Source organism: Malania oleifera, chromosome 7, assembly GCF_029873635.1.
Source record: "Malania oleifera isolate guangnan ecotype guangnan chromosome 7, ASM2987363v1, whole genome shotgun sequence".
Taxonomy (NCBI): Eukaryota; Viridiplantae; Streptophyta; class Magnoliopsida; order Santalales; family Ximeniaceae; genus Malania; species Malania oleifera.
In genome coordinates, this window is record NC_080423.1 from 100194337 (window position 1) to 100220475 (window position 26139).

The 26139-nt window shown below is 37.3% G+C and overlaps 1 protein-coding gene across 3 annotated transcripts; it reads right to left on the reverse strand.

Annotated features, from left to right (window-relative positions):
* Positions 1 to 23934, reverse strand: LOC131159665 (pentatricopeptide repeat-containing protein At5g27270). 3 transcript variants are annotated; one of them, XR_009137849.1, is made up of 10 exons: positions 23252 to 23934; positions 21295 to 22699; positions 20870 to 21181; positions 19781 to 19885; positions 19601 to 19688; positions 19394 to 19515; positions 6034 to 6098; positions 4357 to 5472; positions 449 to 620; positions 1 to 316 (listed from the first exon to the last, which is right to left on the reverse strand). XR_009137849.1 is itself a non-coding variant. In XM_058114738.1 (8 exons), exons 1-8 carry the CDS (start codon positions 23810 to 23812, stop codon positions 4915 to 4917), a joined length of 3216 nt encoding a protein of 1071 aa, XP_057970721.1. In that variant the 5' UTR covers positions 23813 to 23862; the 3' UTR covers positions 4088 to 4914. The 3 variants fall into 3 exon arrangements, 2 of the variants coding, with proteins under 2 accessions (XP_057970721.1, XP_057970722.1); XM_058114738.1 differs by lacking the exons at positions 1 to 316; positions 449 to 620 and having other exon boundaries at positions 4088 to 5472; positions 23252 to 23862; XM_058114739.1 differs by lacking the exons at positions 1 to 316; positions 449 to 620; positions 4357 to 5472; positions 6034 to 6098 and adding an exon at positions 17606 to 17923 and having other exon boundaries at positions 23252 to 23862.
* Positions 23935 to 26139: the final 2205 nt, after the last annotated feature.

The window sequence follows — 26139 nt, forward strand, 5'->3', positions numbered from 1 at the left end:
TGTTTGAATACATACTTCATAAAACTAAGAACAACACATATAGTACTTGTTAAGAGCTCAAAGCAACAATGAATTCTGAAGTAGACCGATTTTGAATAGATGTATGCAAAAGAAAGAATATGTCATAAACAGAGGAGCAAGGAAACCATCAATATTTTGTAGACCAAACCCAATCCTAGCAAACTGACAATAATTTTTGAAAATACCCATATATGTGCATTTTGAGTAGAGTTGTTCCATCACCTATAATCTGAAACCATGTTGGAAAATGTTTCTCCACTCCATGTTGTTAGCTCAGCTTTCCCAGTAGTTGCACCTGTGAATTTCAGTTACTTTAATTAAAGATTGGTTTATACAATAATATGTCACCTTTGAGTTCATAATAATTCTTTCAATAATCTTTTTTTCTTTTGAAGTTGAAATGATCAGCTAGATTAAAAATACCCACAGAGAATTTGAAGATGACAATCAGAGTCATGACAGTGCAAGTAGCTGAACCAACGAAGCTGTTGTCGATTGGCCGGAAGTAGCAGAAAAGAGACCAAGGAGACTGCGAGCCCCACTCTCAGACTCTTATCTTGTCATCTTGGCCTAGCTTCTTAATCTTCTTCACAACAACCCTACAAGAAAAAATTAGACCAAATACAATATTGAAATTTGGAAATACAAATTTGGGACTGTGAATTTGAACTTGTGTGAGTTTAGACAAATTCCAATATTGGTTTTATCAAAATTCACAAATTTCAAACACATGAACTAAATTCTCACTGAAACACAAGAAAAAAGGTTGGTTTGGACAGATTGCCCTGTTTCAACCACTAAACATATTGGGGAGGGGGAAATTATTTTCTGCCGAAATGATTGTACATAATGCATAATGCAGAATTAGTCATTTGTAGAGTAGTAGTCGAAAGATGACCCTTAACTTTTTGTATTTTAATATTGCCAAGTTCTCATATGTTCTTAAGTTTACATGCCTTTGAATATAACAAAAGAACAAAAAAGTGATTACAAGCACAGATTAAGTAGCTTTTGCAGATGAGTGAAAGATGGCTGTGCACTGATTCGGCCATACAGTGTCCTGCTGTCATAGTGCACTCAAATAAACCACAATCATATTCCTAGCTTCTTAACCTTCCTAGCAACATCAACAAAAATAAACAATAATCTTTTTTGTCACCAACCAGTCTGGCAGGGACTTCATGAACCACAAAAAATGCAACCAGCTCCCTCATTATTCACAGAACCACCTGTACACATGACTATTATGTATGAACTGAAAAATAATATATCAAGGAGAGAGAGAGAGAGAGAGAGAGAGAGAGAGAGGGAAGAGAGAAGCTTTTCTGAAGTGTAAATGGAGGTGGCTATGTATATATATACACGCATGCACAACTTTAAGTATCTACAGGACTCCAAAGGGACTTGAAACAATTACTCCATTTTTAGGTGTTTCGATATTGGGAGAAAACTGTGAAATCTTGTGCGATCTAGTTCTCACTTCTCAGTGGCTTGATTTGGTTGGAAACAAAGATGAAACCACAATGGAAGGGGTAATTTGGACTTTGGAGAACTTTTACAGTTGCAGAGGAGAACGAGGAGTCTCTCTAAGTTGGAGGGAAACAGTGGAAGGAAATACCAAGATGGTTGTGGTTAATGGAGTTCGGAGGTGTAAAGTTTAAGTGCGGCGGAGCAATGTTCTTGGATTGGCAGATTTGGTAGGGATCAGAGAGGAGTCATGCATGTTTTCCCCACTGAGCTGGGTGTGCTGCACATGGAGCTGACTTGCTGCAAGGTTAGAATTTGAGTTTCTTCTCAGAATAAGTTCCATCAACGATATGCCCTTCCTGTAGTTTGGAGGGCTTTGTGCATTCTTCAAAGTATATTTATGCTATATATAACAGTATGAATAGTGCAAATAATTTTTGGACCAGAATACCCTTAATTTTGTCCAAAATGATGTATCATTTTTATTTCCATAAATAACTAGTCATCATATTCTTAGTGTTCACATAATTTGATTCCCTATACCAAAAATGGCTTGTAAAGAATATTTTCACATAGGTTAAAATGATTAAATTTTTTGAGTAATGCATATTAATTATAGTTTTTGAATTTCATCCCATACACATGTAACTTATAATATAATAAAATTAATGGGATCCCTAAAAAATTAGTATCATAATGTACAAATTATTTTATAAGTTCAGTTATTTTATAGACACAGATTTTAGTTAATGTTTTCATTATGTGTCAAAATATTTCTTTGTATTGAATGAATATTTCATACCATCTTATGTATTTTATATTCTTTTAATTTGGGCATGTTGGCCTTCAGAATACCCATAAAAGACATCCATCTGAAACCCTTCTAAACCCCATTATCTCATGGAGATTCAAACTCTCATCTCAATGTAAACTTAGGAGATGAGAACTAATAGGTCAAGGCTAGGCTTATATTTATTTTAAATTTATTTGTTTTATTTTTAAATATTTATTTAACATGTTATACTTATTGTTTAGTTTTCTCATCAGGAAACATAGCTCAATTTCAGAAAGTTTCTTGATGACAAAGGAAATAACTAAAAGTGTTAATGTGGGTGAAGATTCAGGTTCTGCAGAGGGGCAAGAGGATGCTGCAGCAAAGGTTTATAAAGGTGGTGGCGTTTTGGGTAGGTTATCTGATGCATCAGACATTAAATTTAAGGCAAAGGGATCTAAGGGTCCCAAGGTTTATGCTTGTCATAAAATCGTGCAATTGGGTGCGGATATGAAAAAAATGTTTGAGGATAAGAGAAAGCACTCTGGTGTGGTTTCCAGAGATTTTAAAGAGGAATTTATAAGGTGAGTTAGTTATTTAGAAAGAGATAAATGCTAAGAAAAATTGGGCAATTCTAGTGATAGGGTTAGCAAAGAAAAGAAGGAAATGAAATGAGGGATTTATCAGATAATGAAAGCAATTGTCTTGTGAGTCTGATTGCGGGAGGGATCTACTGTTGGATGAAATTAGGGAACAATGTGGATATGTTTTTTATTCTGGTGATGTTTTAGGGGACTTATCATATGTACACTCATCCCATTTGGAAGGATTGGAGGGGATCTCTATATTTGAAAATGATGATTTGGTTAATGAGCTGCAACACAAGGTCAGTATTTTACCAACACCAGTGGAGGAGATTTCAAGGAAGGATTTAGAAGTTCAAGATGTCATGGACAAATTGGATTTAAAGTTTTGTGATCCTGAGGGAAATGAAGAGCACTTTGATGGGTGTAAAAACATAACTAAAAAGGGTCAAAGGGAGTTAGCTAACTTAAGTGTTCAGTGAATTATGAAGGCAAAGGATTGAAGAGGGGTTCCTTGTATAATTATTAATTTTAATTTTAATTTTAATTATTTCATTTCATTTTATTTATTTATTTTTTTTATGGGGTGGACTTCTTGTCATCTTTCGTTGTAATTTCTCTTTCTCTATCCAATATACCTTCTTTTATTGTCAAAAAAAAAAAAATGATCATTTGGTTGCATGTGTTTTCGCGACTAGTGCATTCACACACATTGCACACATAGAAAATACAATTGGAGGAGCTTTGTTTATGAAACAAACAAGGGAAAAGAAGAAGCAACATTGAAGTGATTAACCATCCATAACAATCAAGAGTGTGTGAATTGATCCAATTGAATTCATCAAAAGAGAGCAATTGGAGAATTTGAGGCATTGTCTGGCACGAGCTTGATGGTGCCATGGTGGCAGTCATTTTTCAGAAAATGATGAGAGAACTGACAATGGAAATGAGTAGATAATGCAGAGGGTGTGTGAAAAAAGTGAGGAAAACTCAAGCAGCAATGGAATAGAATGGGGGTTTTTGGATTGTTTAGGGACTCTGTATGCCTCGGAAAATATATAGATAGGATGAAGAAGAAGAAGATGGGTCAGACTCGTCAGAGTGGTGTGAGTGGCAATATGGAAGATCCTGGGGTATATAAAATCAAACAGAAACAGGGATGGTAAAAAAACAACTACCAAGCTAGCAAGAAACAACCCCAACCTGAGGACGATCAAATTCCCACCCAAATAAGTAAAAAATAAAACTGAACAACATCAAACTGAATTTGCACATTAAGGGGCCAAGGGGTAGACACACAGCTCACATTTTGAGTGAACTCTACTTTTTTAAGATCGTGAAAACTGCTAACATGACGCATGCGTATGTCTCCCGTACATCACATACAAATATATAAAGCTAAATAATCTTGAAAGGGTGTATGCAAATGTATGTACAAACTTATATATAAACCAAACTGATGGGGAAAACTGCCAATACTTTGCATTTTTCAATTTTAAGTAGTACCCATACCTGTTTGTTTGGTTCAAGTGGGTTCATCACCTATAATTTGATACTACACTTGAATAAGCTCCTAAGCTCCTTCACTCCAGTATAGAAAGAGTATCTGCTTTGCCATGATCTTTATGAGCGCCATTCATGAGCAGACATGCTACAACAGCATTCCCAGCTCAACATTGAAGCATTAGCATCAAACAAGAATGACGTTAGAGGGCCCTTTAGCTGCAGGACCGAAGAAGGATTGATAATAAAACTAACAAAACCACACTTAAGTCACTGCTGTAGCCATAGCTCTGCATATTGAATACCACTGTACCCAGATCAAATCCCTTGCAATTGGGCAATAGCACAGTTAGAGAATCCCTGAGAAGTTCTGTAATATTTCATGGAATTCTATAACTCTGTTTTCATGTTTGTGGCTTACAGGATCCACAATCAATTCATGGAATCCAAAGCATCCTCAAAGTTGAATTTCTCACTTGACTTTTTGAGTGCAGAATCGCACCCAGATAAACCATTAGGGTCTTGTAGACTCAGTTCTCCTTTTTCCTCAAAATAGTTCCCATATAGTTAAGGGAGTCTCAGCTTTGATCCAACTTCAAGTTTTTCCAAGTATGGGATCCCCAAATTGTTCATGGAATTTAAAACACATTCAGCTTCAATTTCCTTGCCCAGAGACTTGTAAAAATGCACGGCTGCACTCAAAATGAATCTGTCTGGTTTCACAGACTTACTCATCCTTTCATAGAAGGAGATGCCTTCTTGTATGCGTCCATAGTCCAAATACCCTCTCAACATAGACTGGAAAATTGCAAGATCAGGACTTAAACCGGCCCTCGGAAGCTCCCCATAAATTCGTTCTGCTTCCTCAATCAAACCCCCTCTTGCAAAAGCAGAGATTAAACGGTTAAAATGAGCACAGGAAGGGGGAATCCCTTCTTTCTGCATAAAAATGATGGTTTCCTCTGCTTGTAAATAATTCAAACTCTGAGTATAAGCTCGAACAAGAGCAAGGTAGGTGAGTGAGTCAGGTGAACAGCCATCTCTCTGCATGGCTACAATAAGTTCCTCCGCTTCCTGATGAAGTCCTTTAATAGCATAAATGTTTATCATGATATTGTAGCTAACCTGCATGTCCCCAGCAAATCAAGGCCTAAGCACTTAACAATCCAACACATCAGAAACACAAATTTAATTGGATGGTAAGGAACATAGGCTTCTTTCAAGTTAAAAATCAAGACTCTTTCATGTATTCACTGTATAACATGTGTCATATTGAACAATCCAAAAAGGAATCAGGTATCTTAAACTATGTAGGGAAATCAATTCCTGATGTTTGTCAGCAACCTAAGACAAAATTTCAACTACTAGAATTGAATTATTAACCACAAAAAAATTAAAAAGAAAACCAACACGAGTATGATAATAAATATTGGCAAAGAAGGCATATGTTGGCTCTGAGAGGTGATCTAATAGCTGCAATAGAACTAATCCATACCAAAAGCTGCGATGATAATGCTTATAACTTTTTCATTTCATGTGGGGCTCAAAGAACCATTCAATTATAACTGGTAGGTGACAATCATGAGCTAGCACTAAAGGGGAATGCTTAAAAAGATTATCTCCAATGTGTTACCCAGATTTCACTTTTCATGATCTCTTCAATTTTCCCAACGTATATGTCCATACCTTTCCAGGTTTTATTCCTTCATCCTGCATTTTCTTAAATAGAACAGATGCTTCATGATTGTTGCCTGCACAGAAGAAATCACACTATAATGACTAAAGTAATACTTTGTGATTAGTGAAGACTGAAAGAGTACATCCAAGAATTGAAGAAATCTGATAGTTAACTACCACAACAGAACCAGATGTCCATGAGGACAAAAGGGAGCAAATCTTCCATGTATCATATTGAGGACAATTCAGAAAGCATTCAGAGATTGCATCCTTTCGTCATTAGTAAGATGTTAGATATGATTTATTCAGTCATTCAATGCACATGACCCATCTATAATTTACAAGTCTGTCAATCATGTAGACAGGAAAAAAGTAACCAACAAATGAACAAACAGCTTGAAATTAAAGTCAATAGATCACAGCATTTATAAACCCAGTAACCAAAAAAAGAAAAACACATCACTGTCTACCAGTGCGAACTGTGACTGATGTTTCTCACACTCCAACATGAATGTTGAGTGTGAGTATGAATCTAGCTGTCTGAGTTCTCTTTTGCCAAATTTTAGGACATGCAACCATTGCTAAAAGCAGTGTAAAAATTGATGATTTCAAGAAATTAGATGTAAAATTATTGTTCTATGCAGATCTATATACTCATATATGCCAGAAAAGTTTATACATTTATACTAGATGTAAGTTGTTTTGCACCTTTGAAAGACCCAATATATTTTTCATATATCTTTTACTTTGGTTGACTTTTGTCAAATGCATGAAATTACCATTTTGCCCTAGATTGTGATATTGACCAACATTGAACCTGTACATGAATACCTATATTTTTTTTTAGATAATAAAACAAGTCTATTAAAAAGAAAACATAATTACAATGAAATGCGGATAAGAAATTCCCCAAGAAAAAAGTGCAAAACAAACAAATTTCATTAAGTCTGCCTTCCAAACCCTTTGAATAAAATCCCCAAACGAATGAGCTCAACAAGAAGCAAGAAAAAAAAAATTTTCTCCCAAAGCTATCATGGAGAGTATTTCAATCTTTAAAAAATCTAGCATTTCTTTCCAGCCAAAGAACTCTAGCACTCCTTTCCAGCCAAATCCACCACAATATTGTAAAAACAGCAGTGTCCCAAAATATCCTCTCTCTCCTTCTTCCCAAAACCACAAAACTCCACCTTCAAAAAATCCTGAATTGTAGCAGGAGCCACACCCCAACCTCACCGAAGTACAAAAACAAATTGTTCCACATGCATCTTGCTACCGTAAAATGAATGAAAAAAAGACAAATAGTCTCATTAGACTCATTGCAAGTCCAAATGAAGGCCCAGAGTTTTTAAAGGGAATATTTGCTTTCCAAACAGCTTTGTGTAAGAGGAAAGGGCTAGGGTTTGTGGATTTTATGGGATTGGAAAAAAATACTTAGAAAGGAATGACCCTAAAGTGTCCTCAATCCAAAGCCTTGTATTCCCCTGCTAATTTGGCACAAAAGAAATTAATTATTATTATCAAGTGTTTGCACTCATAGGATGTGAAAATTGGCAATGTGCAACGTGACTTGCCACAGAGACACATTGTAGAGACCCGGAAAATAATAATAATAATAAAAATAATAAAGAAAAAGGAGAATTTGGTTTGGTATAGAACCAAACCGTTGACGGTTTGAGGGAGCCTCAGGAAAACCGTCGACGGTTTTGCGTGAGTATGGTTTGGTGAGGCCAAAGCATCGACGGTTTTATCAAGCTCAGGAAAACCGTCGACGGTTTCGATTTACCGAGGATCATTAAGGGTGAAAACGCGGTAAAAGGTTTGGTTAAATGCCATATCGTCAACGGTTTTGTCTTGGGTCAGCAGCCTATAAATAGGCTTTAAGTCATTTTTTTTTTTAGAAAAAATCACTCTCTCTCTCTAGGGTTACGAGATTCTCACTATCTCTCTTCAATTTCTCCCCAAATTTCAGCTGAAATTGAGAGATAAACGTCATCCCGGAGTCCTGGCTTCGATTCTTAGCAGTTTAACAGGAGCGATTTTGCAATTTAGGCATTCCAAGCACCACTCCAAAGTTAGGGTAAGAAAGATAAATTATATCAGTTAATTTTAAAATTTAACCAATTATGGGGAGTGTATAGGCGTAGGAAATGTTAATATGGTTATCATTCCGGGGTTGAACTGATTAAACTAAGATATATAAATACAGGGTTTTGTGCGAACGCCGCAGGTACTGTTTCAGGATCCCTGCAGGCATTTCTCCAAGAATCAGGTAAGGGAAATAAATTATGTCAGTTATTTTAGAAATTCAACCCATTAAATTATAATATGTGAATCCTGGAATACTATATATGGTTTTCTGAAAAATTTTATGGGTATGAAAATTATGGTTTATTTATTAAATGTGTATTCGGTTGAGAAAACCCTAGGAAAAGTTATATTTTATCTTTCAGCAAAATCTATATTTTACCAGGGAAATTATTATCTTAAGAATTGTTACTCAAATTGTGTGACATGAGAAATGATGAAACGATTACGATTAGAATACTTTAAGATAATATACAACAAATTATGATTTTTATATTGAGTGCATAAAATGCTATGTACATGATTTTATATTGATTTCAGAATGATATGGATCTGATGAAAATATGATATGGCAGCTTTATGCAGTAATATGACACAACAAATTTATGCTTAGTTATGAAATGACGGCTTTAAGCCAAGTATGATATGTTATGCCGATTTTATACTGAGATAGATATGATATGACAGTAAAAACAAGATTTATACAGATTTATGAAATGGTGATTATGAAATGAGATCACGTTTACAGATATATTATATAAAATGTACTATATGATATCAGAACCCTGATGGATTAAGTATGTTATGAGCACGGTACTATAACTAGCTAGCAAGATCAAACAGTGTAATCCCCCTATGTGCCGACCCGAGAAGTGTTGAGAATAGTAGGATAGGTGGACCAGGTTGGGTGTGTAGCCGACAGTGCTGCCACACTATTCATAAAGTGTCAGTGTCAGAGCCAATTAGCCCCGAAATGTTGAGAAGCGTAGGATACCCACTGTGTGCCTACCCGAAAAGTGTTAAGAAGCATAGGATGGGCTTACCAGGTTGGGTGGGCAATCGTGCGTAGTTATTTTATATTTGACTTAGCTTGGTAGGCCAGCCATGGTTAAGTCCAGCCCTCGGGCTGCACAACCCGATCATCATGGTTAATTCATGATGTTATGATAGAACCATCAAGGGAAAAAAAAGGAAGTATCTTATGTATATATGTAGTTTTATGAAAACAGAATTATCTGTTACGTTAAAGTATGTTTGAGTAGAAAATATGTACCTTGAAATGCATAGGTGTGAGTTATGATTGTTATATAGATATTTTTCAATAACAGTTTAATTAATAGCTATTTTTAAATATGCAAAACTCATCTGCCACACACTGACAATAATTTATTCCGTCTTACTAAGAGGTGTCTCACCCCAATAATATTTCAACATTTCAGGACCACGAGGGGATCAAGCCTAGAGCTACAAGATAGGACATAGATAGTATTATTTAAACTAAGTGCTGGTGAGATCAATTATGTATAAAGTAATTTATGATACATTTGGGGGTCATATTGTAGTATTATTTTTGGATGTAATTATGATGACAATAGTGCTCTGGTATTGTATCTGAGATACTATGTGTATGATTCCGCTGCAAGGTAGAAATATGTGATGAACAGGTTAGCCCGTTACCCGCTTAGGATTCGTTATATTATAGCATGGTATCAGAGTTTAATATGTGGAAAAATATATATATAGCGGTATAATTTTTGGGTCGTTACAGTTTGGTATCAGAGCCTAGGTTGCTACATTCGGTAGACTTTAGCAGACAGTGGATAACAATACCAAAGTATACGAATGGATCTTGATGAGGTAGGAAATGGGTAGACTGGGATTTCAGTAAGTCATTGTTGGAAGTTAAGATGAGAATTTAGGGTTTTGTCTCACGGCCTGGGGGCAGGAATTCCATTCCGGTTTTTGTGATTTTCCTGGAATGACGATTTCAAGAAAGTCATGGTAAACTATCGTCGGTTTTTGTTTCTAAGTAGTAAGACTGAACCTTAAATTAGGAATAAGGACGTTAAGTTGATTGGGTGTAAGAGGATATCTTGTGGTTCTTAGTTAGATTAATGTATTAGTTGTGTTATGAAGTTAGGATTCTCAGACTATTTTGTTCTATTTTCAGGATAGACCCCGGGAGTAGCAATGCACATGCTAGTAGTGGTAACGATGCGGGGCCTTCCAGTATGGACGGCAGTGATTCAGATGCAGTATTGCTTAGTGTCGCCCAGCAAGTTATGGCAGAAATAGCGAGGAATTCAAGGGATCCAGGCTACCCACCAGCTCACCAGGGCTGCACGATCGAGAAGTTCACTCGTATGAATCCCCCATCATTATCAGGAGGAGCCGATCCATTTGTGGCAAAAAACTGGGTCCAAGATATTAAAGAGATATTGGCAGTTCTCCCTTACACCGAGGAGCAAAAAGTGTCATATGCTAGTTTTAATATGACAGGTAGGGGTGTACAAAAATTACCGAAAAACCGAAAACCGGACCGAAACTGAACCGAAACCATAAACGGTTCGATTTTTCGGTTTTCAGTTTCGGTTGCGGTTTACAAAAATAAAATGTTCGGTTTCGGTTTTATGTTGAAACCGAACCAAAAAAAACCGAAAAACCAATTTATATAAGATATATATATATATATATAATATGGCTAGTAAAAATATAGCATGCAATATAGTCATATAGCCACTATAGAAAATAAAAATGCTCAATAAATTTTTAAGGACTTTATAAAAAATAAAGGTTATTTTTGTTAAAAGTGCCCAACATATTTTATTTTGTTAAAATTATGAGTCCCTATAAAAAATTAAAATGCTCAATAAATTTTCAATAACTTCATGAAAAATAAAGGTTATTTTTTTGTAAAAAAAAATCGATTTAAAACCAAAAAACCGCAATCGAACCGCCACATTTTCAGTTTTCAATTAAAGCATAATTTCGGTTCAGTTTCGGTTTTGGTTCGGAAATCCAAAAACCAAAAATTTTGGTTCAGTTTTCAGTTCTGGCCAAAACCAAACCGCACCGAACCATGTACAGTCCTAATGACAGGGGAGGCTAAATGCCGGTGCAGATCAGTGAAGCTGTGGAAGGAGCAGAGACCGGTACCCATAGCTTTGACCTAGAGCCGCTTTAAGGAAATATTCTTCGAACGGTACTTCCCCGCTACTACCAAGAATGATAAAGCAACGGAATTTCTGAATTTGACCCAGGGGCACTTGACAGTTCAGCAGTACACAGCTAGATTTGTAAAGCTGTCTCGATTTGCCCATACATGGTGCCAGATGAGGAGAAAAAGGCAAGAAAATTTGAGGAAGGCCTGAGACAAAGTATCTATGAGCAGGTGGTGGCATTCCAGGTCCAGACCTTCTTAGAGTTAGTAAATAAAGCAACAGTGATAGAGTCTAGCCTACAGAGAGGTGCTGGGGTGCAAAGTCCGAGGAAGAGGCCCCCACCTCCTGAATTCCGAGCAGGTACCAGTTGGGGTCCGTGGAGAAGAGATAGAAACAGTGGAGAGCAAAGACCGGAGGTGAGGGGTCGAGTGTACCCTACTTGCCCTAGATGTAACAAGAAGCATGTTGGGGAATGTCGAGCTGGGACAAACAAATACTACCAGTGCGGTAGACTCGGACACATGGCACGAGACTGTTGTGCGCCGTCCAGTAATATGTATGCTCCGAGACAATTTTGAGGAAACAACCAAGCACCCCAAGGCGACCAACAGAGGAATACCGTGCAGGCGCGCATTTATGCCTTGACACCAAGAGACGCAGAAGCGGCCAGTGATGTGGTGACAGGTAATATATCTATGTTTTCAATTAAAACTATTATTTTGTTTGATTAAGGAGCAGCACACTCATTTGTTTCTCGGGAGTATATTAGACTAAGTGGGATAGAAGCCCAGCCACTGGATGCCGAATTATCTGTGGCCACACCGACAAGAGTAGTAGTGGTGTGTAGGAAGGTGCTTAAAGGCTATCCCGTAGATATTCACGGAAGAATGTTACCAGCTGATCTCGTAGTACTTGATATGCACGGATTCGACATTATTCTGGGGATGAACTAGCTGGCCGCTAACTATCTAAGTATCGATTGTCATCAGAAAGAAGTAGTATTCAGACCTCCAGGGGAGCAGGAGTATAGATTTGTGGGGTTGTGCATGCGCTCCTCACCACAACTAGTGTCAGCTACTCAAGCGAAGAGGCTACTTCTGGACGGATGCCACAGCTACTTAGCCTGTATAAAGGAAGCGCTAGGGTGAGAATTAAAACTTGCAGATATTCCAATAGTGAGGGAATTTTCAGATGTCTTTTTAGAAGATTTACCTGGATTGCCTCCTGATTGTGAAATAGAGAATTTGTAGTTGACTTACTTCCAGGGACGACACCAATTTCTAAAGCTCCTTACAGAATGACTCCAGCTGAATTGAAGGAATTAAAGGAACAGTTGCAGGAATTACTAGATAAGGGGTTTATCAGACCTAGTGTATCACCCTAGGGAGCACCAGTTCTGTTTGTAAAGAAGAAAGACGGGACGATGAGGATGTGTATCGACTACAGCGGGATAAATAAAGTGACAGTTAAGAATAAGTATCCTCTTCCCCGTATTGATGATTTGTTCAATCAACTTCAAGGAACACGGGTATATTCTAAGATTGATCGTCGATCCAGACACCATCAGGTGAAAATTAAATCAGAAGATGTTCCGAAAACAGCTTTCCGAACCAGGTATGGCCACTATGAATTCCTGGTTATGCCTTTCGGACTGACCAATGCTCCTGCGGCATTTATGGATGTAATGAACAAGGTTTTCCATGAATACCTGGACCAATTTGTAGTGGTTTTCATTGATAATATTCTGGTTAATTCTAAGAATTCTGAGGAGCATGTGAGTCATTTGAGGATGGTGCAACAGGTGTTGAGAGAAAGGAAGTTGTACGCTAAACTCCGAAAATGTGAATTCTGGCCGAAGGAAGTTACATTCCTTGGACATGTGATATCCGAGGATGGTATCACTGTAGATCCAAGCAAAATAGAGGCAGTAGTGAATTGGGCGAGACCGAGGAATGTTCAAGAGATCAGAAGTTTCATAGGTCTGGCAGGATACTACCAGCGGTTTGTGGAAGGATTTTCTAGATTATCGGGTCCTCTGACACAGTTGACAAGGAAGAATGTGAAGTTCAAGTGGACCAATGATTTTAAGCAAAATTTCCAGGAACTGAAACAACGACTCGTCACTGCTCCAGTTTTGACCATTCCATCAGGAAATGATGGTTTCGTGATCTATAGTAACGCGTCTCAAAAAGGGTTGGGGTGTGTTCTGATGCAACAAGGAAAAGTTGTGGCATACGCTTCTCCGTAACTTAAAGAATACAAGAAGAACTACCCTACACATGATTTAAAGTTCGCTGTAGTGGTGTATGCATTGAAAATTTGGAGGTATTATCTGTATGGTGGAAAGTGTGAAATATTCACAAATCATAAAAGTTTAAAGTATTTCTTCACGCAGAAGAAGTTGAATATGAGACAGAGAAAGTGGTTGGAACTGATTAAAGACAACTTTACCATCAGTTACCACCCAGGGAAGGCTAATATGGTAGCTAATGCCTTGAGTCGGAAGTCAGTAAGTGCCTCAGTATCAGTAGTGGTGGCGCAACATCATATCATAATGGATTTAAAAATACTTTGTATGGAGCTGGTCGAGGGTAATCATCAAACATGTATTGCTAATCTAGTACTTCAGCCAACTTTACTAGAAAGGATTAAGACTGCTCAGATGAGGGACGCAGAATTGGTAAAGATTATGGATAAGGTGTAGAGTGGACAGAGAGTAGATTTTAATATTTCAGATGAGGGAGCTTTAAGATTTCGTACCAGGCTATGCGTACCTGATGACGCTGAGATTAAAAGGACAATATTGGATAAGGCGCATCGGTCCCTGCCTACGGTACATCCAGGAAGTACGAAAATGTACAGAGATTTGCGGGAATCCTTCTAGTGGAGCAATATCAAAAGAGAAATTGTCCGACATATAGAACAATGTTTGACATGTCAGCAAGTAAAGACTGAGCATCAGAGGCCAGCAGGACCATTGCAACCACTCCACATTCCTGAGTGGAAGTGGGAGCATATCTCCATGGACTTTGTCATAGGATTGCCACCAGCACAACATAAGCAAAATGTCATATGGGTAGTTGTAAATCGTTTGACGAAGACTGCCCATTTTCTTCCAATTAGGGCTAACCACTCCATGAGTAGATTGGCAGAGTTATATATTCAGAAGATAGCTAGACTTCATGGAGTACTAGTGTCCATCGTATCAGACCGGGACCCACGATTCATGTCTCAGTTCTAAAAAAGCTTATAGAGGGCTTTGGGATCCCAGTTGACTTTCAGCACGGCATTTCACCCCCAGACCGATGGACGGTCAGAGAGGACCATTCAGATATTAGAAGATATGTTGTGAGCCTATGTGCTAGATTTTGGGGACAGCTGGATTCAGTATCTGTCACTGGTGGAGTTTGCTTACAATAATAGTTACTAGACCAGTATTGAGATGGCACCGTATGAAACACTATATGGTCGGAGCTGTCGGACTCCACTATATTAGGATGAAGTTGGTGAAAGGCAGATTTTAGGGCCAGAAATCGCACAGCAAACCTCTGAGAAAATTAAGCTATCCGAGATAGAATTAAAACAGCTAAGAGTCGACAGAAAAGCTATGCAAAAACTCGTCGAAGGAAGCAGGAGTTTGATGTAAGAGATCACGTGTTCTTAAGAATTGCACTAATGAAAGGAGTGATGAGATTTGGTAAGAAGGGTAAGCTAAACCATAGGTACATTGGATCATTCGAGATACTAAGAAGAATCGGTCCAGTTGCCTATAGGTTAGCGTTACCCCCAGCGTTATCTAGAATCCATGACTTATTTCATGTGTCTATGTTAAAGAAATACGTCCCAAATCCGTCGCATATAATAAGTTATGAGGCACTGGAACTTGGTGATACTCTATCGTATGATGAAGTGCCGGTTCAAATTCTAGATCAGAAAGAGTAGGAACTACGCACCAAGAAGTCTCATGGAAACTAGAGGAGGAAATGCGCCAGAAGTACCCATATTTTGTTCAGCAGGGCCCAGAGTTGGATAATGTAATAGTTCAGGTAAGTGTTCACCTGTATGTAAGCAGGTTTTGTGTAGGTTAACCAGTTGGGCGTAATTAACTATAGATTTTTATGTAATGGTTTTATATTTTACAAGGTTTTGAGAGAGTTTTTATGATTAATTGTAATCTCCTAGAACCCTCTATTGTAACCACGATATTCCTCCGCCATAAGTGAGGATAATTAATAAAATTTCAGCGATTTTCTCCAAATGTTAGCATAACTGCTAGATAGCAAATTTCGAGGACGAAATTTTTATAAGGAGAGGAGGATGTAGAGACCCAGAAAATAATAATAATAAAAATAATAAAGAAAAAAGAGAATTTGGTTTGGTGTAGGACCAAACCGTCGATGGTTTGAGAGAGCCTCAAGAAAACCGTCTCCCTCAAATCGTCGATGGTTTTGTGTGAGTATGGTTTGGTGAGGCCAACCGTCGACTGTTTTATCAAGATCAGGAAAATCGTCAATGGTTTCGATTTACCGAGGATCATTAAGGGTGAAAATGCGGTAAAAGGTGTGGTTAAATGCCAGACCGTCAACGGTTTCAGGAAAACCATCAACGGTTTTGTCTTGGGTCAGCAGCCTATAAATAGGCTTTAAGTTTTTTTTTTTAGAGAAAATCACTCTCTCTCACTCTCTCTCTCTAGGGGTACGGCATTCGCACTCTCTCTCCTCAATTTCTCCCCAAATTTCAGCTGGAATTGAGATATAAACATCATTTCGGAGTCCTGGTTTCAATTCTTAGCAGTTTAACCAGAGCGGTTTTACAGTTTAGGCATTCCAAGCACCACTCCAAAGTTAGGGTAAGAAAGATGAATTATATCAGTTATTTTTAAAGTTTAACCAATTATGGGGAGTGTATGGGCCTAGAAAATGTTAATATAGTTATCATTCTGAGGTTGAGCTGATTAAACTAAGGTATATGAATACAGGATTTTGTGCGAATGCCGCAGGTACCATTTTAGGATCCCTGCAGGCATTTCTCCGGGAATCAGGTAAGGGGAATAAATTATGTTAGTTATTTTAGAAATCCAACCCATTAAATTATAATATGTGAATCCTAGAATACTATATATGGTTTTCTGAAAAAATTTATGGGTATGAAAATTATGGTTTATTTATTAATGTGTATTTGGTTGAAAAAACCCTAGGAAAAGTTATATCTTATCTTTCAGCAAAATCTATATTTTACCAGGGAAATTATTATCTTAAGAATTGTTACTCAAATTGTGTGACATGAGAAATGACGAAACGATTACGATTAGAATACTTTAAGATGATATACAGCAGATTACGATTTTTATATTGAGTGCAGAAAATGCTATGCACATGATTTTATACCGATTTCAGAATGATATGGACATGATGAAAATATGATATGGCAGCTTTATGCAGTCAAGGTCTTAAATTTTGATTTCGACTCAAATTTCGAAACTCCAAAAGTACAGAAATTTCGACGGAAATTTCGATTTCGACGTCGATTTCAATTTCAATTTGAAAAAATAATGAAAACTAGTAGTAAAGCATGGAATTCTTTGTGAAACTTTAGAAATGGTTAAAAAACATAAAAATATAAGTCTTAAGACTAATATATTACAAATTAAATACATCTATGTTTCATATGTGGAAAAGTTGTAAAATAGTATGTGTATCAAACATGTTTGTAAGATAATGTACATTAACATATTCAGTTAATGCAAATGAAATTCATAAATCATTTAAATATTATTTTTTATACGAATATTGTTAATTTAGACATGAATGGTTAAATAAAATATTACTATAAGTTTATTTTTTCATATAATTTCAAAAGCACTTGCGATAACCTTTTGTTTCAATAAAATAAATAAAATAAATTAAAAGAGAAATTTCACTTCACTCACGAGGTTTCGATAAATTTCGACAAATTTGGCTAAAATTTCGAGGTTTCGATAAATTTCGGGTGATTCATTGAGATTTCGACGGAAATTATGCAAGACGGAAATCGACTGCCATTTTGATTTCGAAGGTGACGAAAATTTTGACAGTTTCGTGGAAATTTAAGACCACGTATGCAGTAATATGACAAGACAGATTTATGCTAAGTTATGAAATGACGGCTTTAAGCCGAGTATGATATGTTATGCCAATTTTATACCAAGACAGATATGATATGACAGTGAAAACATGATTTATACAGATTTATGAAATGATGATTATGAAATGAGATCACGTTTACAGATATATTATATAAACTATACTATATGATATCATAACCCTGATGGATTAAGTATGTTATGATCACGGTACCGTAACTAGTTAGCAAGATCAAATAGTGTAATCCCCCTGTGTGCCGACCCGAGAAGTGTTGAGAAGAGTAGGATGGGCGAACCAGGTTGGGTGTATAGCCAACAGTACTGTCAAACTATTTAGAAAGTGTCGGCGTCGGAGCCGATTAGCCCCGAAGTGTTGAGAAACGTAGGATACCCACTGTGTGCCGACCCGAGAAGCGTTGAGAAGCGTAGGATGGGTGGACCAGGTTGGGTGGGCAATCGTGCATAATTATGTTATGTTTGACTTAGCTTAGTAGGCCAGTCATGGTTAAGTCCAGCCCTCGAGCCGCACATCCTGATCATGCGAGGTTAATTCAAGATGTTATGATAGAACCATCAAGGGAAAGAAAAGGAAGTATCTTATGTATATATGTAGTTTTATGAAAACAAAATTATCTATTACGTTAAAGTATGTTTGAGTAGTATGTACCTTGAAATGTATACGTGTAAGTTATGATTGTTATACAGATGCTTTTCAGTTACAATTTAATTAATAGCTATGTTTAAATATGTAAAACTCATCTACCACACACTGACAATAATTTATTCCGTCTTACTAAGAGATGTCACACCCCAATAAATATTTCAACATTTCAGGACCATGAGGGGATCGAGCCTAGAGCTACAGGACAGGACATAGATAGTATTATTTAAAATAAGCGCTGGTGAGATCTCAGTTATGTATATAGTGATATTTTTTATACATAAAGGGGTTATATTGTAGTATTATTTTTGGAGAGTAACTTATGTAATTATAATGACAATAGTGTTCTGGTATTGTATCTAGGATATTATGTGTATGATTCCGCTGCAAGGTAGAAATACGTGATGAACAAATCAGCCCGGTACCCACTTAGGGTTCGGGATATTATATAATGGTATCAGAGTTTAATATGTGGAATATATATATATATATATAGCAATATAATTTTTGGGTCGTTACACACATGGTAGGTTCTACCGATCCCGGTCCTAGGACATTCTAGAAAGTCTTTACTCGGTGGGCTCAAATTGGGGAGGACATTCTAGAGAGTCTTGACTTGGTGGGCTCAAATTGGGGTTCCCTAGGCTACTAAAGCGCCCACCACGTGTCACGTGTGACACATGTTTCCTTTTCTTTTCTATCACCCTAACCATATGCCATAACTATATTAGACAAGTAATTTATCACTTTCACATTGAACGAGTTGTAACCCTTACTAGTGGATGACATTTTTTGGCCTTTCCCTTATAAATTCCCCCAACCCCCTCACTCTGGATTGCCACTAGTTAAGGGAATCCCTTACTCCCTTCAACCATGCATCATTCATGCTTAAGCTTCTTGGGAATTGCTTGGTTTCTCCTCTCTCGTCCCTCTTAAGAACGTCCATTACTTGTGTACAACACAAACGCTGCTCTCCTCACAAAGACCCTCACTGATAATATTTAGTTGAATAGTATTTGTTTATTTACTTTTACTAGGGTATGTTTTGGATGAGCTAGGAGGGCCTAAGATCGACAAGATGTTTGGACACAAATCTTGTGCCTGTCCGGTGTACACTCAACACAGCATGGAGCAGCGAGGGTGCATGAGGAGTCCAACTATAACAGAAGTGGTGGGCTTCGAGTGCCATAGAGTCTTCGGTTATTTCAAAATTATTATGATTGTCAAGAATTACAAGCTATAAAATTTTACCAGATTTTCTAGAGAAAAAAAAATGAAAACTTTTTTTTCTTTTATTTCAAGAAAAGAAAAGAAAAGAGAAAGACAGAAATAAATCATTACCAGCCTTTCCATAATAGTTTATCAGATTGGTGTATGCCTTCTCATCCAATGAAACACCTGAGCCACGAGCCATGTTGAACATCTCAACAGCCTTATCCAGATTTCGACCTCGTCCATACACACTGCATCAATTATCATTTTCTTTTCTTTAAATATTTCCCTGCTTTCTCTTTTCTACACTAATTGAACATAAGTAAATGTGCTTACCTGATCATTGTGCTATATGTGTGAATTGATGGAGGGACTCCCACGGAGAGCATGTGTTCATAAATATGGGCTGCGAAGTGCAATTTGCCTGCAAAATTCGATAGCTGCTTATGTCCTAAGTTTCTATAGCGCAGATTTCTTTATATGAAAAAAAAAAAAAAAGAGGAGGCCCTTGTCAACCTGCTTCTAGCATTGCCTTGATAAAGGTATTGTACGCCACAGTATCAAGCTCCAATCCTCGATGAAAACTAGTGTCTATGACATTTTTTGCCTCTTGATGTTTCCCTGGGAATGAATTATAACTGATCAACATTGAAACAAGAACAACTACATAATAAACCCAGAAGTATTAATTACTAAACACTATCCTCTGAATATGCTATGCTTCAATATCCATACATAACATATCTAAGCACTACAATTGAGCATTGGGATTTAAATTAGAGTGACAGTATCACTAAAAATAGTAAAATTGGGAGTTTCTTGGAAAACATAAACAACAACCAAGCCTTAAGTCCCACAGGAGCAGTCAGCTTCAAGAGTCCTCTTTTGCCATTCCACAGGACCTAAGGCAATACCCTCCAAAAGTTGGAGAGAGCTATCAGATCCTTATTGACTATCTCTATACAAGTTATTCTAGATCTATCCCTCCCCCTCTTACTGTGACTAACACTAACTAGCTCACTCCTCCTCACAGGTGCGTTATTTAGTATATGTTGCAAGTGCCTAAACCATCTTAACAATCTTCCCTTATCTTCTACAAGGGCTATACATGACTTACCACCGATGCATTAATTTTCAGGAAAAAAATAAATTATTTAAAATCAGATACACATGATATTTAGATAACAGTAATATCAACTCTAAACACCATTCCAAAATTTATCTACAAAAACTAGCGTAGTAGGTTTTGATTTCTTCAGCAAACTACAAGTATGATTTCAAAGATACAGAATCATTACGATTTAATAAATGAGATGCAAAGGAAGGATTTTGCATTTTCAAAGGCACATATAGTATGCTGGTTTTATTATCAGGGTATGTAGGTTCCTTGGTAAATTTCGACAAGTGTTGGTTAAATGTTCACAATTTCATTATCTCGAGCTAAGATAGATCAGGTTTTGTAAAATCAGTAACAAAAATTGCAGGTCAAATGCACAATATTCAATAGCTTTGCATATCAATATTAGTCTCTGGAGTCTAATGCCTTGCAAAATATGACAAGGAACAAAGTATTTAGTGGTCTGCAGAGACATCTATCACTCTTACCATAACTACTCAAAGAGTTCACAAGAATGCTGATGGCAACAGCCCCCATATCATGCCCCTCCTCAGTCACTTTTGCGTAAAGCAAGTATGCCTCCTCTGGTTTATCACACCTCATATATGCATCAATAATTGAGGTATATAATCGTTTTCCAACTTTAGAAGAGTCGGCCATTGCCAAAAAAATGTCTTGGGCTTTTTTTAGCTCGTTTTTCTGTCCATACAAACTAATCATAGAGGCACAGGCTGCATCCTCTGGCATACAGCCTAGGTTGATCAATTGCCCATACAGAATTTCAGCTTCAGATACATCACCTATAAAAGATAAATGTCAATCCTAAAGAAATAACATAGCATAAATGCTTACACAGACAGAAGATGAATGAAGGTTGGGGCTTGAGGCTGAAATACATTAGAAAATTTCTTGCCTTCTCTGATGAATTTTCTAATAAGCTGACTGGCTACTGACAAGCCATCAGTCATCCTAAGCGACCATTTCAGTACTTCCTCTGCCTTATTTGTATTGCCAGCAGAGAGATACAAACTAAGCATCAACTGAAAAGCAATAGTGATGGGTTGATCTGTCTCATAAGTGTCTTCATCTTTATCAAGTCTCACAAATTCTCCATGCATAGCTGCAAAGCATGTTTGAATGAATTTACTGTCAGTAAATGACCCATTTGCACTCATCTCTTCTATCAACTGCTCAGCATCTCTCAGCATTCCCTCCTTGCTATATATCTTCAGAACAGTCTTGCAAAGCTCCTCGTCAAATTCAATTCCATCTTTCCTCATCCGAACAATAAAATCCTTGGTTTTTTCAGCTAAGCCCAGCCTCATATACAAATTGAGCATGTCATTGCATGAGCCAGCATCAGGAAGTCCAGTCTTGGTTAGAACCTGAAAAGTATCTTCAGCAGATGCCAAATCTTCCTTCATGACATAACACTGCAACAAAACAATATAAGAAAATCTTGAAAACCAAATGTTTCTAGATCTCATTAATTCCATAATATTCAAAGCCTTCTCAAAATTCCCTGTATTGAGATGGACTTGCGCCATTGCTAAATACGTTTTACCATCCGTAAGGAGGCCCAACTTCTCGACCTCTTCAAATGTTTTCATCGCATCCTCATAAAGGCCAAGTTTGCCATATATCCTGATGACCAAACCATATATAACCTCATCAGCTACAATTTTATAGGTCTCCATTTCTGTAAAGACGGAAACAGCTTTGGAATAATCCCTGTTTTTGTAATGCAGGGCTAAAAGTGATGCACATGTAAAATTACTAGGAATTATGCCCCTAGATCTCATATCTTCATAGAGTCTCAATGCTTTGTCTGGGTCATTGTTTTTGGAACAGAGACTAATAAGAAGGCTGTAGGTTGCCTCCTCGGGTACAAACCCGAGATTCTTCATCTCTTCAAAAGTTTTGAAAGCCTTTTCGTGATGTCCTCCTTTCACAAGAGAACTAATGACAACTGTAAAAGTAAAATGATTAGGGACCACTCTTTTATCAGCCATATCCATCCATATCTGTATAACTTTTCCATGGAGTGATTTTTTCTGCAAAGATGAGAGCATGAAATTGAAAACAGCAACAGAAAGTGTAATTCCCCTTTCTTGCACGGCAGAATAAAATGAGAGCATTGCCTTATGGCGTCCCCATCTAGCATATGCACACAGCATCGTACCACAAGCAACTTCATCTGGTTCACAACCTTCTTCAAGCATCTCCAAGAATGTCTGTTCTGCAAGCTTGATTTTTCCAATTTGCCCATATATGCGTAAAAGAATTGTGTAGGCAATGACACTGGGGTGGTAAATTAACTGTTTAAGCATATCAATACATTAATTACTACACCCATTAAGCTATACACCGCATTCAAAAGAACAAACAAAAAGACACCAACTTTTATTTTAAAAAAAGAAAAGCATTAACCACCGTTGGTAATAAAAAATAAAAAATAAAAATCCAAAACCAATAGCAGGTTCAGAATATGGAAGCACCTCCAGCGAAAAAAAAGACGGTATATCAACACTAAGCATAATTATAAACAGCCTAAAAGTAAACTGCGGAATTTTTTTTTAAAAAAAATATATGTTCTCTCAGCAAAACCGACCAATTTTACTGCCTGCTTGAGGAATAAAGTTTTTTAAAAAAAATTCAATAACCCAAATGAAATTCATCAATATAAACCACCATTTTATAATCATTTAACAGATAAATGAAAAAGATTATAGGAAGCAATAAGAACATTTCTTTTTCAAAAACAAAAAAACAAAAACTTGCATAAACTGCCTGAAAGATAAAATTACAAATTTTTTTTTCAAAAAAAAGAGAAGCATTAACCACCATTAGAAAAACTTTAAGAGACGAACCTGCAATTTCATCCAAGCAAAGAAGTCCCTGGCCTGCCTCCACCCCTTCTGCTCCTTCAGCACAGTACACATCTCTCTGAAAGTGAGCTTCGTGACAAAAGATCCCATCACCTCCCTCATATTGTACGACCCCTCGGCCTTCTCCGAGAGGCTCCGAACGGTCCGGATGGCCGCCACCACATGCTTCCCGTACAAATGCCCGTTCCTATCGTCCTGCAGATACTGGACCATCTGCTCGGGGGTCCGGCGGATCCACCGGGGGGTTTGGGCGGTGGAGCCCTGGTTCTTCCTCAGCAGGCTCAGGTACTGGGCCTTGGCCTTTATGATTCGGCGGGCATTGTCGTCAGAGAGCCGGTTTTTGGGGTTCTTGGAGATGGGTTTGGGACGATTGATGTTGCCATCGCTGAGAGTCCAGGGGTCTGGGGATACTGCGCAGAGTGTTTTGGTGAATTTGGGTTTTGGCTTTGAGGTGGGCTTTGGAGGAGGAGGGGTTTTGTCACTTTTGTGGTGTGAAGGGAGGAGAGGAGTGGAGTGGAGGAAGGATGATTTGAGGGTCTCCATGGTGGGTGGAGTGGAGAGGTTTAGTGAGGGTTTAAAGCTTGAGGGGCTGGTTGGGCTCCTAGCAGCCAAGTAACATTGGAGACCAGAGAGTAAAAGGATAATGTTTTCTGCTAAATGACAGAATAAACAAACGGTCTGTAAGAGAGAATACATTATTTGTGATGATCCATTTCTTCTTAGATTGATTGCAACTTGATGTGGAAGATGTATGGCTAAGGTAAATCAATTAATTTGAAAAGTGATTGCTTAATTATAAGGGAGAGGAGAAAAATTCTTCCTCAAAATTTTGGTGATACTTCATTATTTTAAGGTTGTTGTGAATAATAATTTTGTACCACAAAAATTAAAAACAACAATCAATAAAGAACAAATATAGAGTATATGGACGCAGTATATATGAAAACAAGAACACCAACGCAAAGAATTACGTAGTTCGATAATACTTACATTCATGGGAACAATCGATAAAGTTTCATTATATAAGTGTCAAAAGACACAATAAAATACTTCTTATAGTGATCTTCACTTCAAAATATACTCAAACCAATGTATAAATAAAGCTTCCTTCGGAGATTTTCCCTCAAATCCCAACTAACTTAACGTTTGTATTCAAATTTTAAATTCAACCTCGCTGCCCATAACGAAAACTGTCATGACCTGCTCATTTTTCACATATTTTTATTTTATTTTATTTTATTTTTTATTTTATTTAAATCAACATTAATATCACATATCTCATATTCTAACTTCGCAGGTCACCATCCACCTGGACCCGTGGGTACCAGGGATACATCAAAACACAATCGGAAGCCTAAGCAGTAGGAAATATATATATTCACAATATTGTAAATACAAAACATCCATCACTTTACAACAAATACCAGAGCCACTATAACCACCGTATTTCCATATATACGTCTCAAAAATAAGACCTAGGGACATTTCCCCAAAAATCTAACCGTCCCTACAAAACATACCTTTCAAAAGGGCAGATACACAACACTAGTTCAATGGGGCTTGTCCCACTCTCTTATCTGGGGTTCCTGAAAAGTTAATAAGATTTAGGAGTGAGACACCTCTCAGTAAGGGAAATAAACTAATATTAGTGTGTAACAACATGAGTATACCGTATTCTACATATACCATACATATCATATTCAGTACTGTTTATCAAATCTGGGAAAACATATGTATATCAAAATATGGCAGAACATACTGCATTTCATAAGCATATCTAATCTCATATCATAATAATAACATAAAACAATCCTGGTAGGTTAGCTGGCTGTTGTCATGTATTACCCCCACATGACTGGATTGTGTGGCCCGAAGGTGGGAACTGACAATGGTTGACTGACCATTGCCAAGTCAAACAGTAGTCTGTAGGTCCGATGGGTCTGCCAGACTTGGTCCGTACACCAGGGGCTATCAGCACACTTCTTATAAACCACATCGACCATCCAATCTCACACCACTCCGTACATCGGCGCTAACACAAATATCATGATTATGAAGACCATAGACACATAGCAATGGTACCGTGCAAGTATTAGCCTAGACCAAGCCAACCAGGTTCTAATATCATATACATATACTAAAATCGTGATACATGGATAACTCATATCATTAATTATCAAATCATTCATATCATTTTTCACATATACATATATCATGAAAATCATCGGCTCGTACACCGATGTTTCACATTTTATCATAGTTCGGCCCGTACGCCGGCAAATCACATAGCACAATCTGTATACTGGCAAATCACATAGCTCGGCCCGTGCGCTGGCAAATCACATAGCACAGCCCGTACGCTGGCAAATCTCATCCACATAACACGGCCCGTACGTCGGCAAACATATCCACATAGCACGGCCCATACGCCGGCAGACATATCCACATAGCACGGCCCGTACACCAGCAAATCACATATATATATATATAAATATCTCGACTAGTACGCCAGTTTTTCATCATAGAAATTCATATCATCCCCATTCTCAGAAAACAGTATTTCACAACATTTTTATACTCATGTCACACTGAACAAATTTTCCACGTATTCAACATATCATCATTTAAACAATATTTTCCAAATATAAATCATTTTCCTAAAACCATATGCTACATATATATACATGCATTTTTTCAAAACAAAACTAGTTTAGTTTATCCCCTTACCTGACTATTGAGAAAGCCCTCAAAACAATCTAGTCTAACCCCCGTAAGATTTCCTGACCAATACCTTGAAACCAAAAATTCCCAGTATTAAATTTCAGTATTTTCGTACATACAACATTTTCTATAACAGCCACAAAGTCAAA

Coding starts and splice junctions, on each gene's coding strand:
- LOC131159665 (XM_058114738.1), bottom strand. CDS start 23,812: ATGGAGACCCTCAAATCATCCTTCCTCCACTCCACTCCTCTCCTCCCT. Junction 19,516..19,600: donor ACATATAGCACAATGATCAG/GTAAGCACATTT, acceptor TAATTGATGCAG/TGTGTATGGACGAGGTCGAA. Junction 6,099..19,393: donor AAACTATTATGGAAAGGCTG/GTAATGATTTAT, acceptor TCTTCTGTGCAG/GCAACAATCATGAAGCATCT.